Source organism: Hippocampus zosterae, chromosome 5 (assembly GCF_025434085.1).
Source record: "Hippocampus zosterae strain Florida chromosome 5, ASM2543408v3, whole genome shotgun sequence".
NCBI classification, from domain to species: domain Eukaryota; kingdom Metazoa; phylum Chordata; class Actinopteri; order Syngnathiformes; family Syngnathidae; genus Hippocampus; species Hippocampus zosterae.
This window is the reverse complement of record NC_067455.1, coordinates 19,706,548-19,722,488: the sequence shown is the minus strand read 5'-3', so window position 1 is coordinate 19,722,488 and position 15,941 is coordinate 19,706,548. Positions and strand designations below refer to the sequence as shown.

General features: G+C 43.1%; 2 protein-coding genes across 3 annotated transcripts in view; one reads left to right on the top strand and one right to left on the bottom strand.

Moving 5' to 3' along the window:
* The window catches only part of mms22l (MMS22-like, DNA repair protein), a 43,894-nt gene extending 33,949 nt beyond the window's left edge, over nt 1-9,945 (top strand). The window contains exons 16-26 of the mRNA XM_052064626.1: nt 3,147-3,325; nt 3,586-3,736; nt 3,922-4,049; nt 6,008-6,150; nt 6,443-6,599; nt 6,715-6,860; nt 7,059-7,270; nt 7,383-7,549; nt 8,364-8,460; nt 8,542-8,709; nt 8,780-9,945. Of these exons, the coding sequence (XP_051920586.1) occupies nt 3,147-3,325; nt 3,586-3,736; nt 3,922-4,049; nt 6,008-6,150; nt 6,443-6,599; nt 6,715-6,860; nt 7,059-7,270; nt 7,383-7,549; nt 8,364-8,460; nt 8,542-8,709; nt 8,780-8,870 (1,639 nt within the window). The 3' untranslated portion in view covers nt 8,871-9,945. The remainder of the gene's footprint in view (nt 1-3,146; nt 3,326-3,585; nt 3,737-3,921; nt 4,050-6,007; nt 6,151-6,442; nt 6,600-6,714; nt 6,861-7,058; nt 7,271-7,382; nt 7,550-8,363; nt 8,461-8,541; nt 8,710-8,779) is intronic.
* klhl32 (kelch-like family member 32) overlaps nt 9,747-15,941 on the bottom strand; it is a 35,272-nt gene continuing 29,077 nt past the window's right edge. For both annotated transcript variants that reach the window (XM_052064706.1, XM_052064707.1), the window contains 3 exons: nt 13,029-13,221; nt 10,775-10,869; nt 9,747-10,508 (listed from right to left, as the gene is read on the bottom strand). In XM_052064706.1, coding sequence (XP_051920666.1) covers nt 10,347-10,508; nt 10,775-10,869; nt 13,029-13,221 — 450 coding nt within the window. In that variant the 3' untranslated portion in view covers nt 9,747-10,346. The remainder of the gene's footprint in view (nt 10,509-10,774; nt 10,870-13,028; nt 13,222-15,941) is intronic.

The window sequence follows — 15,941 nt, the reverse complement described above, 5'->3', positions numbered from 1 at the left end:
CTGATGCCACTGACATCTGATTGGCTGACAGTTCTCTGCATTTTTTTAAGTGATGCCAGAAGGAACTTTGCTGCACACGACCATTTCCTGGTTTTAAGTGAGCGAGACAGAGCCTGCCGCCGCAAAGTCATAAAAATAAAATCTATTGCGAGCATCAACCCGAAACCTCAAAATTTGGTAGATTTTTTTATTTCTTTGCTTACACAATTTTTACAATTTATTCATCATAGTGTTGAAAAATGGCTTTCTCTCTTTTGGCTTTCTCGCTTTGGCGAAGCAATATTTACAGTTGACATTTTGGGGGTCTACTGAAAAGTGATTATTTAGGAGGTACAAGGATTTGACTCGATACGAGTAAACAGTGCACTTGAGTTTTATCAATATTTACAATTTCATATGTACCCATGCGCCGATATAATAGCCAAAGTATGATTCATAACAAAGAAGCAGAACAATATATGACTAATTCATGAGAAAAAATGTTCCATATCTATTGAAAAGTTCTATCTGCATCTTATCGGGTTTTTGCAACAACTCAAAGCTAAAGGCTGAAGCAAACATTTTAAAGTGTAAAGAGCAAACCTTTTCTACAATCAAAACTTGAAATAATCAATACATGCATACGAGACTTACTACAAAGGACGACCGCTCAACTACATATTACCGACTGATGTTTGCTCTCAAAACATCCATCCATCCATCCATTTTCCAGGCTGCTAATCCTCACAAGAGTCGCGGGGCGTGCTGGAGGCGATCCCAGCTGTCTTCGGGCAGTAGGCGGGGGACACCCTGAATTGGTTTCCAGCCAATCGTAGGGCACACATAGAGAAACAGCCTCTCGCGCGCACTCACACCGAAGGCCATTTTAGTGAGTTCCATTAACCTGCCATGCTTGTTTTTGGAATGTGGGAGGAAATCGGAGGAAACCGGACAAACCCCAGGCAGGCACGGGGAGAACATGCAAACTCCACACAGGAAGGCCGGAGCCGGAATCAAGCCCTGCACCACTGCACTGTGAAGCAGACATGCTAACCAGTCCCCCATCGTGCCTCCCCGCTTTACAAACATGCAATACATAAAATATAAGATATGGCAGTTCAGGAATAATTGTGGTCATAATGTTCATAAAACAAGTATTTTTTGGGATGAATATTTGTTCACAGACACACTACAAACTTTATTTTTACAAGGTTACCACCAAATTGGGTGTTTTATTGTCTTCTATTGATATTTCCGAATTGTAACTAGAGTTGAATGTAACTCAAGTGGAACCGCCGTGAATTAGGAAGAGCCATAGTCAGCGCATAAATATGTTTTATGGACTTTCAAACTAAAGCTGATGTCAAAGGGCAACTTTGCAGTCATTTCTGCTTACTAATTTCAACAGTTAAGTTGCATTAGTCTTCCTTTATTTTCAATAAGCTACAACTCTCACTTGCTGTACAATGCAGTAGTCTTAATTTAGACATGGGATAATAGTTCCATCTGTCTTTATTTCCCAGCGATGAAACTTCCACAATGTTAAAAGACTGCTTCAAACCTCGTGTGAAAAATAACCAACTTGGATGCGCAGTAAGTTCATAGTAGTTTATCTGTGAGTACATTATCGACTTTGGCCACCAAATTGTACTGTTATTGTTTTACACAGCAGTCAAATCTTAAAATAGAACAAGCCAAATGCTGTTTTTGCTGTTGTATACGCACAGAATTGATACCGTAATTTTAAGCGCCTTCAAACCGAAAACAGAGACTAAAGTATAAAGCTTTGTTGCTTTTTTGTTGCAGTTATTAATTGTGGTCATTTTGTTTGATTGGCAAAAAAAAACAAAAGCAGGTGCATCATTACACCGATTAAGAGCCACGTGGAATCTGCACACATTAAGGTGATTATTGTGCCAATGGCTGAGAAAATGGAGCGTCCGAGTGTTCACCCTTGATGGCACTTATACAAGAAGTCAGTCCCAAGCCTAATTCCTCAGCTTTAGTCCTTCCCATGTCTCTCGGCTGTGGTAAGGTGGGGGTGCCGCCGGCTGATGAGGTGATCCGGCAACCTGTTGGATCTGTTTTCAGCAGAACCAATTAACTCCAGTCGCCCTGGCTTAATAGAAGGCAGGCCTTCCTTTGAGATCATTACAACCTCTCACTTGATATCTAGCCTTTTGTTTTTGCCAGGTGAATGTGGGGCACATCTCAAGTCAAATCAAAAACACTCGTTGGTGTCTGTAGAGTGTGTGTGTGTGTGGGGGGGGGGGTAGTTTGAGGGACGGGTGAAAGGTGGTTGTGACTCACCTTCGGAGTTTGCAAAGTGCATGGGGGGAAGAGAGGATCCAAATGGTGTCTTTTTGTTGGGTTGGCACCGGGTTGAATGTATTTGTATGTTTGCGGGTACACCTTGTAAGGAATGTCAGTTAGCAGGATTAAGTAGGGTCTCTGATGATGCCTTGTACAATGAGGGCCGATGGGTGTGAAAGGCCCATTCCGCAGTAGTAACGAGGCTAATGAATTCAGAGTCTAATCGATTGTCTCAGCTCTCTCTGGATTAGATGCAACCTTGCTGGAAGGGAAGAAGTGAATTGTGTGTGTCTGTGTGTACAGATGGGGATGGGATAGTGTGTGTATGAGGGAGGGAAGGGGGGGGGGGGGTCCTAGCCTGTGCTCGCTGTACACCTCGAACCCCTACTTCCCCGCACCCCCATCTGGGTAGTCGAAGGGGGACAGAAGGATCACCTCCAGTCTAAATGAGATTACAGCTTCTTCAGCTGCTTATCTGGGCTAATGCCAGCCACTGTGGAGCTGCTCGTGAGGCTGCGGCTAGGGCCAGGGATGAGCCAGAAGAGCCAAAGTACATTGTGTGTACAGAGGATCAGCAACTAGGCTCCCCCTCTGTACCCATAATATCCTCTTCTCCTTCCCGATCTCATCGTACACTCTGCTGCTCCACACCGCAGCACACCACAGCCGCCAGTAATCCCCCAGGAGGGAAGAAAGAAAACACTTAAGAAGCAGTGAGGGAGGAACAGTGGAGAAGCGGGATGAATAATAAAAAGAGAGGAAAAAAAAGAGGTGGGGTTTTGGCGGGGGTTGTAATCTTGCACACTAGGTTTGACTTTTGCATTGGACAGATTTGTTTATCTGTGTTTTTCCAGACGGGCACATCAACAGCGTGTCCAGTCAGAACCCGCCTTGACCCGGATGACTACCAACCCCGTTGTGAAAGAGCCCCACCTAGCGTTAGCAGTGGCACTTTGGGCCCACTTCTTCCCCTTCCTCCGCAATTTACGCCTCTCTCAGACCCCTCCGGCTCAGTTGGCAGATGCGGCCGCAGGTCAGTATCAGTGGGATCCTCATCAGGGGAGAAAAGGTGACTAACAGTCTGAAAAACAATCAGAGAGAAGAGTTGAGGCCAAATTCAATTTTGTTGCCTTTTGAATCGATTGAAGAATTTTTCATAAATGAAGGATGAGGAAGGTCAATTTGGAACTGTGACAGTCGATGACAGAAACAGAAGACGACGCATGGATCTTGCATGTACGAGCTGACACATGGGCATCTTTATTATTCTGAATGACTCTGGAATGCCCTCAGGCTTCACTCTTCTGGCATTCGAGCTGCCCGCCTCTGCCCCCCAAGACCTTCAACCCACTCCCGTGCAGTCCATCATGCAATACTTTGGTTGGGATGACATGGTTCATCCACTTCTTGTCACGCGCTACCTTCCGCATCTACTCCAAAACAGGTACTGCCCACTGCGACCATACCAAAGCTTGTTTGATGAAAATCCCCTCCAGTGTGCTCTGTCACGTACTAATTAATGAGTGTTCACGCAAAAGAATCAGGTAGTGGCCATTTGTTCTTCCCGGCTTCACTGTGTGGCACCAAGTAATGGTTGCTTTTAAACCTTTGACCATCTGTCTTTTTCAGAGAGCTGTTGGAGTCACTCACCGGCGATCGTGGCGTCATTCTGTCAGCGTCGTCACAAAGTCTGTCAGTCAGGGCCTGGTTCCGATGTATTCTACAGCAACACCTTGGTGGATCTGAAAGCAGAGCAGGTAAAAGCAATTTTTTCTCCCAAGGTTTCCTGTCTTCTCCAATTCTGCTGTGTGTTCTTGAGTAATTTATCACTCCTTTTTGTGTGTTCCACTTCATAAAGCACAAAGCTACTGACTGTCGTGACTGTTTTTTGCAGCTGATGTGGTATTCATTCCCACCCATTCGTAAAGGTCTTGTTGGCGACTCGTGATCAATCCGGCCGGGGTTTAAGTCCGCTTTTTGCCCGAAGTCATCAATTAGAAAATGGATGGATGTCATGCTACTGTTACATACTGTAGAAGTGGCAAAATTGAGAGCTAAAATGTATTTGTACAACAGTTTAACTAAGCAGAATTCAATCTCACGTGTAAAAACAACAAAAGGCTTTGACGACCATGTGAGCATATGTCAATTCACCATGGCAACAGAGAGAAAAAAAATTCAACTTAATTTATTGAATTCCCCCTTGTAATTGGAGGTTTTAGGGCACAGTGACAATGAAAATATATTCTGTTTGGAGAAAAAAAACAGCAAAGCCTTGACAGCGAAGGGCAACAACATAGGCTTGGATAAGCTTTTATGTCATACACCTACTTAATATTTAGTCGCACTTGAGATCAGAGCTGCAAGGCACTGCCGAATAAAATCTCACATTCATGTCGATGCAGTTCTGCATTGGAGTAGCCTCCTCGGAAGCAGCTTCAAATGAGACATCAAATTCAGACGGGCAAGGCATCCCTGAAATTGTATTCATACTAATTGACATTGGACAATCCATTCGATAAATATTAAGATGAGATCTTTTTTTGAACACGATTTTATCTCCACATGCAACTCACTGCTTCGTAGACCAAGATGGCCATATTCTCCCATGTGCTTAGGTCAGAAAAGTGTGCAGCTTTTCTGGCTGCTGCCACCCAACTCAAATCTGTCATTTACGCTCAAGCCAAATACATGCTGTGGGTGGCGCAACCTTAAAATGTGGGCATTTCTGGCACACCTTCTCCTCGTGCACTCTTCTGTGTTCCAGAGTTATTGATGGACCACCAAAAATGCTTTGTCATATATCATTTTAGATTTAGTGGGCAGGTCAGGTTCACAGAATATGTTACTATGGTGACTGACCTGGAAATTTCTCTTTCCCATCTTGGACTGAATAATTCAGTTGGCCGCATCTCAGGATTAAACTTTCGAACGACTTTTCACATAAGATGATTCTGGAATACAACCTTCCAGTCCAAGCTCAACTGAATAAGTCGTAGGAATGTAACGACAGTGGCATTATCGTGATTGTTTAGTTAGGCAGCTGGCTAAAGTGAAACCTCTCCTTTCTCATGAGCACTTTGAGACAGTAATTTGTGCCTTCGTCACATCCCGGCTCGATAACTACAATGCACTTTACTTTCGAGTCAGCCAATCCTCCATTAAGTGTCTCCAGCTGGTCCAGAATGCCGCTGCTTGCCTCTTGACTGGTACTCGTAAGAGGGAGCACATAACTCCTACTCTGGCTTCACGGGCTCCCTATACATTTTAGAGTTCTTTGTCCTATTATTTGTTTTCAAATCTTTAAATTACCTCGCGCCACCTTACCTCACTGAGCTCATCCGCCCCTACACACCTGCCCGGCGCCTCAGGTCTGCAGACCTGTCATTAGTAGAACTACCAAGAACTAAGTGGAGGCTCAGAGGGGATCAAACCTTTACCGTTGCTGGCCCCTCTCTCTGGAATGCCCATCTTTAAAACCCGCCTCAAAACTCACTTGTATTATTTGGCATTTGACTCAACTGGTTGGTGCTTTCTACCGTCCTTGTTTCTGATTTCTTGCTTTATTGTTGTACATATGATAGTTGCTCCATGTACAGCATTTTGTCTGCAGCGATGGCTGCTTTAAAGTGCTCTCTAAATACAGTTGAGTTGAGTTTTGTTTTAGATCTGATTTTGAAACCCTGGTGGTGTTTGTGCCTGACTTCCGATACAGGCCTCGCTATGGAGGAGCAGCTGTGTGAACTGACGCGCCTAGTGCTGATGCTTCCCGAGGTGGAGAGTCTTCTGCGGAAAGCGAACCTCTCTCTCCCAGCCACCATGACGACGCCCACTTCAGCCTTGGAGTTGTTTGTTGAGGTAACGTACACTCATCATTGATAGATGTGCTCTACTGTAGCTAAAGCCACCAAGCATGCGTTTGGATTTCAGGGGACGGGTTTTGTTTGTTTGTTTGTTTTTTAACCTCCTGCTGAGAACTGCAAATCTCACACAAATAAGGCCGATACATTCGTCGAAATTCAAACTGGACCTTTTATGTACAATAATGATACATGAGAGATGTATTCCGCATATGTCCCTGTGTATTTTTGCCCGACAGTCTGTATGTAAAGTTTTCCAAACTCGCTTATCTGCTTCTCGCTTGTGTCAGGCTGTAGGCAGAGTCTTCGGCACACTGCAGGTTTCTTCCGAGCGTTCAGCCATGGTGACCAGAGCTCTGGACTACCTAGGAGACGTCCTTAAATATATTAAACCCTCATTGGTCAGCAAGAATCAGAAAGGAATTCAGCTGGCGTATTGGGCACTCGGTAAGAGTCACATGATACAATTCAGGAGTATGTGTGTATGGCGATTTCTTGACCTGCAGGGTCAGGAAACTGTCACTCGTTTGTTTGCCTGTCTTTCTTGGACCTCGTGAGCCAGGCTGCGTCGTGAAGCACTGGAGCCCCCTGCTGGTCACATCCAAGGCGCAGCAGTTGCTCTTCCGCATTGTGGATCGGCTGCTCCTCCCTCAGAACCTCACTCAGCAAGACACAGCTCTCAGAAACAGCCTGCCACTCTATCTACAGGTTTGGGTCCAACGTGCACGAACCAAATCGCTATTTAATCTGAAAAAAACAACATCAGAAGAAAAGTTGGCCTCTATGTTCAGACATACTGTATATGCCTAAAGCTAAATGCATCAGAAAACTCTCACCGTCTTACTGTAACATTCAAGATATTTTTTGGGACCAGAGAAAATGATGCCTGCACTAAAATCCCTGCAGGGTCTGTCGGTGGCTTCTAGTGTAGCCCCGTCGCAAGGAGTGTACCTGAAGCAGCAGCTCCACTCCATCATCCGGAGATATCTTGACCATTTCCTTCCCGCCTCAACTTCGCTGGGCAGCATCGCCAATCATCCCGTGCTTCTCGGTGCATGCGAGCCCATCCCAAGCGGCACCGGAGCTTCGCTGAGGAGGACCATCCTGCAGGTCCTCTGGTCGGTTGACATGAAATCTGCTCTGTTTGAATTTCAACTCCCACGTCAGTTTGGCACGGGTTGCCCAAATCTGCTCTAATTTACGTATAAACGGGTTTTTTTCTGCTATCAGCGGGAGCTTCCTTCAGTTCCAAGGTCATTGTCCTCCACCTCGCCTCGCATCAGTCCTGTTTTTCCTGTTGGAACTTCTGAGACGCAACAGCGACTCAGACCCCGACCTGCTCGCTCTGCCGCTTCCTGCTTTACTGCGCTGCTTGATGCTGGTCAATGACCCTCAGGGTGAGCTTCAGTTGGTTAGGGCTTGTTGACTGCTTCCAATTTTTACGCTATCGGAGCCTGCTAATCAATTAGATTATTGAGAGAAACAGCGTGGGGGTTCTCCCTCTGTGCTTGTGCGGGTTCTATTTGGGTCAATTTTGTTTATGTATGAGGTGATTTTACATTTGATGATTTTTACGGTCATAACAGTTCTCTGGCGGACACCGTAATTTCCATGTGGTAGGTGACAGAAAGGACTTTTGACACTTCTAGACGAATTATGCATTGATGTGATTAAATGTGAATGGTTGTTTGCCTGCGTGCCATGTGATTGGCTGGAAATCAGTGCGGGCTGTGCCGCGCCTCTCGCCCAAAGTTATCCGGATTGGCTCCAGCTCGGCAAAAACCATCAGGACAAGCGCCACAGAAAATGAATGGATGGATGGACATTATGTTCATTTGAGTCATTCAACTCAGAGCGCCGCTCTCGTTATGTTGATTCACTACACACAAAGTGAAATATTTCATGATTTTATTTTTATAATATTGGGGAAGATGGTTTACGGCGAATGAAGACTACATATTCATCTCAAGAAATGACAATGTTGCATCAACAATCAGAATGCTTTTATTGGCAGATATTGGCAGCAATTGGCCTCTCAAAAAAGTATACATTCTAAATGAAAAACAATGGCTTTCACTTTTTGAATTAAACTCTTGAAACATGAACTTCACTCTATGTTTAATCTATCCATTTGCTGTCAAGATGTCTTCATTTCTCACTCAACTGGAATTAATTTTTCAGTGACATCCCATGCTTGATATTTTTGTGCAGTGAGGAAGACAAGCACAAATGCAGTACAACTTGTGGTCGAGCGATGTGCTGCAGTGTGTGTAAAAGGACCGTGTGAGCAGCTGTTGTCGGTCTTAAGGTAACCGTTATTAATGTGTTGCAGTCAGTAGGCTTGGCTTACACTTCATGATTTTACCGTTTTTCTCTTTTATGTTCCAAGGTCATTTGTGGCCGAGAATGAGAGAGTGTATGACAGGCAGATTTACACCGTTCTCGAGACGGTGGCTGTTTTAGATCCCCCTGTTGTTGAAGCCCTTATTCCTACCCTGTCTCTTGCTCTGAGAAACAACGAACACAAGAAAGGACTGGGCAAGAACGCCACCTTAAGGTGAGCAAGCGCACAAATCCACTGCATTGTTGTTGCTTGATTTGACAAGTTCACCTTTTTGTTTCAACAGAAGTGCATACAAGAAACTGCTGTGTCTTCTTGGGGAGAGTGGGCAGGCAGAAATCTCAAGTTTGGAAGCAGATGAAAGTGCCAAGACCTAAAATCAGCTCATAGCATCTTCTACTGTCATATTCTTTGTTGCCAAATATTTTTCTATTACCAACACAAATGTTCACCTTAAAAAAAAAACAACTTCCATGCAATTGTATTTTGTTTGGCACAAACATTGAGTCAATGCTGGATTAACTAAAATTTGACTCGAATGTTTTTTTTTTTCAACCAGGTCGACACAGTAGCATGACGTACGTACCCTTCCATGATTGATGTCCAATACATCAGCTGTTAAAAAAAATACTAATAATTTTGATTGATCATGTTAGATAAGTATTTTAAAAAAGAAATATGCAATTGTGTAATCACTGTAGTACCGAAGACTACAGCATCGATACTGGTTGTTTATGCATGTTGTATAGTGTACTTTACTGTATATATTGTAAAGAAGGTATTGACTTGAATTTGTACAAGCATATCATTTGCAATTAAATATGCAATTCAGATTTTGGATGTATTCTACTCGGATTATGTGAAGTGATCACAGTTAGGTGCTGGATCTCTCTAGTGGGTCGCAAGCTTAGAGTTCCCAATTGTGAGGGAAAATGATGTGTAAAGGCTCAAATATTTTATAGTTTGTCCTATTGCAAGCCATTTCTTGAAGTGTGACTTAAGTTTGCTCCAAATCACAAAGGCAATCACCAAGCCTCTGTTTCGGTCATTTTCCTGCTTCACTGTATTGTTTTTCCTTCTCACATCGGTGACATTATGTTGGGCAACTTCAACCTTCACTCTCAGTGGTGGCTGTAGAATTCATGCATTGCCTCAATTTTCTGTTCACTTACCTCTTGCTGCTCAATGATCAGGGAGCTTAATCCCTCGTTTTCTATGAATGCTCCAGCTCGGACAATAATACAGTAGATAAATCACACCTAATACACAAGTCATTTATTTTGGAAAGTCGATATACACTATTCACTCAAAGACTGACGAGGGAATTGCAACACGACACTGAATTATTTTGGTAGAAACTGCTTTGAAAATCAGCATGACAAATAGTCATCTATGTACCGAGAATGACAAGCAAACATTTTATTTCACAATAAACATGTCTTGAACATGTTATGGATCTCTGTCATGACAGAGGGTGATATGTATGTACACTGCCAAAGTGTGTTTCATTCAAGGTTTGGGAAAAAAAAATCTTGCCGTTAAAGATAACTGACATGATACAGAGTGAATAATGAAATGAGTTAAAGTATTTACGTTCCAGGGTTTGCATTTATTGTCTGCATATAATGATTTACATATGAACTATTATTATTATTTTAATGACTAGACACCAGGATGGCTAGTTTGCATTTCAGGGAAACTGGGTTTGGGATAGGACAGCAGCAATTCTTGTTAGGAGAGTTAGTCTCGTGTGAATACGAGTAAATACTATCTTTTTTTTTTTTTTCAAATCACATTTGCAAATACTGACTGTCAAATGTATGGTTGTTCTTCAGTCCTGCATTTGCTGTGGTTCAAACGGAAGCAATCCTGTGTTGGGGTACTTGGAGTGTCTGAAGGTTAGGGCATGTGAAATATGGAGCAGGGAGGAAACAAGTTGCTATCCCATTTGAGCCAAATGGCAACGTTGGCCCATAGAAAACTTCCTCTTTTCCCACCCGACTCAGATCCAGCACCTGAAACAGGACATAAAAAGGTTGTTGGTCCTGGGTCTTAAAACCTCAAACTCTTGTATTGTCAATGTGTAAAGATGTCAATGTCATAATGTCCCCCCACCCACAAAAATACACACACACACACACACACACACACACTTTTATCTCTCTCTCTCTCTTTTTTTTTTTTCTCTCTGCCAGACACCATGCACATGCCATCTTGCACCTTAGTGGCTATGTCAAGGAAAAGGGATGAAAAGTTTCAAATCTTAGAAATCCTCCCTCACCTGAATGCATGCCAAAGGCTCATTGGTCCAAATCGAGTACCCTCCAACCACATAGATCCTGTCATCATGGACCGCTACGCCAGACTCATTCTGACCTGAGAAGGAGAAGAGCTTCAAATAGCCAAGCTGAGGACACTGCGAAAGTTTTAACTCCCACACATGGTATCAGCCAAAGTTAAACAGAAGACAGGGCACACATTAGCGGAGGTGTTTGTAAAACCCAAACCCACACGTTGCCAGACATGACATTGAGGACACCTGCCATGTACTACACTGTTACAGCTCAGGAAAAAAGAAAATGCGGGGGCAGAGAAAGGGAATGAACCAATCTAAACTTTCAAGCATTGGAAAAGACAACGAAATAAAGTAGAAAGCATGTTTTATACTGTATTGTATGACATTCAAGCTGTTGCTGGATTAACTGCTCTTGATAAATATCAATTTGTTGCCATCTAAACATGACTGAGGTATATTTCACTCTCAATCGTAACAAAAAGACAGTGCCACAGTAGATGTTGACAAGAGAATTATTATCCAATGAGTTTCAAATTCAAGTGAGCTAAGGGTGCCAACTGTATGCTTACAGCAGATACAGTAAGTCAGGGGTCATTGCTATTGTGATATTGCTTGGTCGTGTGTAAAACAAACAAACAAACAAAAATAATAATGATTTCTTTTAATTACATTGAAAGTGTACAAAACAAAAAGCAAAGAGCTTGTTACTCTTGGGCATGGGCGTCACCAGCGATGAGCTGTGCCCAAGAATCAGGCACGGACTGGCTGGTATGGCCCGAGTGTGGGAAAAAAATAAAACATATTTGCTGGGCAGTTGTTAATATGTCGAAGCAACCACCCACTGTGTTTTCCTCTAATGAATAATTTGCGACCTCCTCTCAATAGACATTCACTTCCTTTCACCTCACCTGCCGGGTTGGTTGTATGTCCAGTGACGTTGGGAGATGGCCCCCACCGCTGACAGACGGCTTAAATTGGTCTATATCGACATCACAACTCCCATTGCGAAGAGATTGGGAATCTGAGAGCCCGCCTACTAGCCGGCTTGTTGAAAGTACGTGAAGCAAACTTAGCAATAAGGGCATGCAAAAAGAACACGAAAACCCCCAAGAGGATGAACAAAAGAACAACGCAATGGTGGCGAGTGTTTTATATGCAATATAAAAAGTAGTACTATATGAGTTTGTCTAAGTCTCACAATGTTGACTGCACATTATTAGTTCACATAAAACATTGCAAAACCTGATCACAACCCCATTTTTTTTTCTGTCAGCTTGGTCTGTCCAAAGTGGTGTTATCGGTAATTTGTGTTTGAAACGAAAGATGTACAAACCTCCTGGAATGTTCTGGTCAAGGCTAATATTACATTAAAAAAATGTTAATGTAAAGATTTGGAACCGCATTCGGGACAATTCAGACTGTTCAATCAGCCTACAATGCATGTTTTTTGGGGGGAATGTGGGAGGAAACTGGAGTACCGGGAGAAAACCCACACAGGCCCGGGGAGAACATACAAACACAGGGAGGCTGGAGCTGGAATCAAACCCGGTACCTCTGGACTGTGAGGTCGACACACTAACCACTGGACCGCTGCACCGGGCTGCACGTATATTGTCCATTACAGAATTCTTTTTATGATTTGAAAAATATATATATCGCTGTGTCACAATACCGAGTGGCCTGCAGACCACTGGAGTAGGGCCTTAGTCGAGCATTATGCCGAGCAACGCCATTGCTCTTGGCTCAGGTCTCACACTGATAATGAGTCGTGTTTATTTTTGTGTCGGATGTGTTTTGTTCAGTATTCTAGGCAGAATTTTTAGATAATATTGCATAGAAACATGCATTCAGATGCAAAACAAAAGATGGTGCCTCCCCATTAAATGTACATATGAGATATTGAAATATCTGTTGATGATTGTGGCTTTCAGTGGTGGAAAGCTGCACACATATTATTTGCATCTCACGCTAAAAAATGAGGTAATCCAATTAGTGTATTCATAATTATTTTGTATTACTGCACACCACATTCAGAGTATTATTAAATTAGTACAATTACTCATTGACCATTTTACATAATTAAAGCAGAGGTGGCGAGTTTCACACAGCTCTTGTGTGGGAGGTGAACACTAATTTGAGTAAGGACTGACACAGGCCTTGTCCAACATCCGCAGTAAATGCTGTGCATTCCGTTCCACTCCTTGTGTCTGTTATTGTGGGCGTTCTCCACTTTCCCCACCTGTGAGGAGGCTGAAGGAGCAGCGGGTCCACTGGTCCATGTCCAGGTTGTAGGAGTCGATGTGGCGCACCAGAACTCGGTCGTTATTGTAGTCCAGGTCATTCCCACCAAGCACGTAAAGCTTCCTTCTCACCGCAGCCATCACGTGGTAGACACGCCTCTGCAACATTGGACTGCGTGCTAACCACTGGTCCTAAAGAAGAGGAGGATGTGGAGAGTGAATAAAGGGAAGTGAGGAGAAGGAAAGTGATGGGAAGGAGGCACGGTGGATGAATAAAATTAATATATGCTTAAATCATGTCTGCTTGTTTTTAAGTGCACGTTTTAATCCTGTGTTTTAAGCTCTTGTAAAGTGTCTGAGTATGATGACAAGCACTTTCAACAATAAAGTTAATAATTATTATTATTAATATACAGGAATACAATCCTGTGAAATTGTCCCCGTCTTGATTTTTGTGTTCTTTGCATATTTATCACACACAAAGATTTCAGTTCATTAATCCAATTTTAATATCACACAAAGTCAACCCAAAGAAATACAAAATGCAGTTTCTAAATGCCAATTTAATGTATAATGTAAAATCCAAACCTACCTATCCCTATGCGTAAAAGTAATAGCCCCCTGAACCTAATAATGGGTTGTGCCACCCTGGCAGCAATAAGTGAAATCAAGATTTAGGGATAGTTGGTGATGAGTATTTCACATTGCTGTGGAGGAATTTTGGCCCACTCTTCTTTGGAGAATTGCTTCAAATCTGCCATATTGAAGGGTTTTATAGCATGAACTTCCCATTCAAGGTCACACCAGCATTTCAACTGGATTCACATTCGTACTTTGACTTGACCACTCCAAAACCGTATATATTTTTTAATTTTTATTAGCCATTCAAATGGTGTGTTTCGGATTGTGGTCCCGCTGCATGATCGAAGACCATTTGAGTTTGAGGGCACAAACTTATTGTCAGACGTTCTCCCTCAGCACTTTGGCAGAAAGCAGAATTCATTGTCCCATCAATTACAGGAAGTTGTCCTGGTCCTGAGTGAGCAAAGCAGCCACAGACACTGCCATTATCAAGCTTCGCTGTTGGCATAACTTTTTTTTGTTTTTTTTTTATCATATGCTAAGCCATTTTTACCTCAGATGTAACAGGCCAGACATCTTCCAAGAAGATCAATTTTTGTCTCATCAGTCCACAGAATGTTTTTCCAAAACTCTTGAGGATGTCACGTCGCGTGCTCGCCAGCAGGTGGCGGGTTCCCCCCGCCGCCTGTTCGGCACACCTGCCCGTTATTTCGGGCTGATTACGTGCCTTTATTAGGCGACTCCGGCAGTCATCTCACTGCCGGAGAATTCCTTACCGTGCCATTGCTCTCTATTTGCTATTCTCGTCGTTTGACAATTTCTCGCTGCCCTATTGCCTTACGGCCTCAATCTTCGCATACTTCATATTGTGATCAAATTGTTATCTCGGTAGTTCCTCGCCCTTTATCGTTTCGCGAGCGTTTTCGGTTGTCTTCCTTATTTTTTCCTGGTCCTTATTTGACCAGCGCTTTCTGTTACCGTTTTCCCTGTTCGGGCTCCTTTTGTTCTTTATTAAAACCCCTTTGTTCTCACAAGATCTTTTCGTTGTCTGCTTCTCCGGGGATCCACCTCGTTTTTTCTGTTGTGCACGAGGCGATTTCTCATCGCCTCGGGCTCAACGTGACAGAGGATAATCAAGATGTCATTTTGCAAATGTGGGATGATCCTTTGCGTTCTTTTTGGACAGTAGTAGTTTTTGGCTGGGAAATTTCCCATTGGATGCCATTTTTGGCCAGTGTCTTTCTTATGCTAGTCGTGAACACTGACCTGAACTGAGGCCTTTGTGTGTTGTTATCGGTTCTGGGTGCTTTTGCAACCTCCTGGATGAGTCGCCGTCGCACACTTGGAGTAATTTTTGCTTGTCGACTTCTCCTGGGACTTTTTTTCGAATTTCTTCTCCAATTTCTTTGGATGGTGGCAATATGTGTTTGTTTATTGAGATCTTATAGCCTACTTCACTTTGTCTGACAGATTCTATTTGTGTGATTTCTTGATTCAACAACTGTTTGAGTGTTGCATGTGAAAATGAACTCAGCTGAGTAGTTAGTCATACTTACTTTGTGATTCAACAACGAGTAGGGGGGCAATTACTTTTTCACACAAGGACAGGAAGTTTTGGACTTTTTTTGTGCCTTAAATTAAATTGGCATTTAGAAACTGTGTTTTGTATTTCCTTGGGTAGCCTCTGTTGATATTAAAAATGGTTTGATGAACTGTAACCTTTGTACTTAATAAATATGCAAAGAACAAAGAAATCAGGAAGGGGCAAATACTATTTCACAGCACAATACTGTACAGTTTGAATTGGGGATGATGTATGCTCAGGTTACTAAATAAATAATGTGGCACTGAAGGTCCGCTTTATACTAATCACTTCCCTCCGTATTTCTAATCGTATGTTTTAGCTATTCCATTTTGGACAGTCCTTGCTCATTTTACTAAGTGTATTGAAGCTGATTTTGTGAGAGAGGGAGTGAGCGAGAGAAAGAGAGAGGGCTTGATTGAGGCAAAAAAAAGTGTGTGCGCCTGTGTGTGTGTGTGTGTTGACATGTGGCCATCTGTTGTGGGTACAGTGGGGGGCGGGGGCTGCTGTCGCTCTGGCAGGTGAATGTAGATTGGTGGTGAATACAAATGAGCCTCTCTTGTGCCTCCCTCCCTTGCTTCCCGGCCAACATGAACAAACATAGACCCATATGGATGTGTGCCTCACTTGTAAACATGGCGCATACCACCACATTATGTGCAGCCTTAGAAAGATGCAGAGGCCTTGTTAACAGCTGGCTCATATGCATACACAAACACACACTGGATCGCACTACATTCCATTGTAA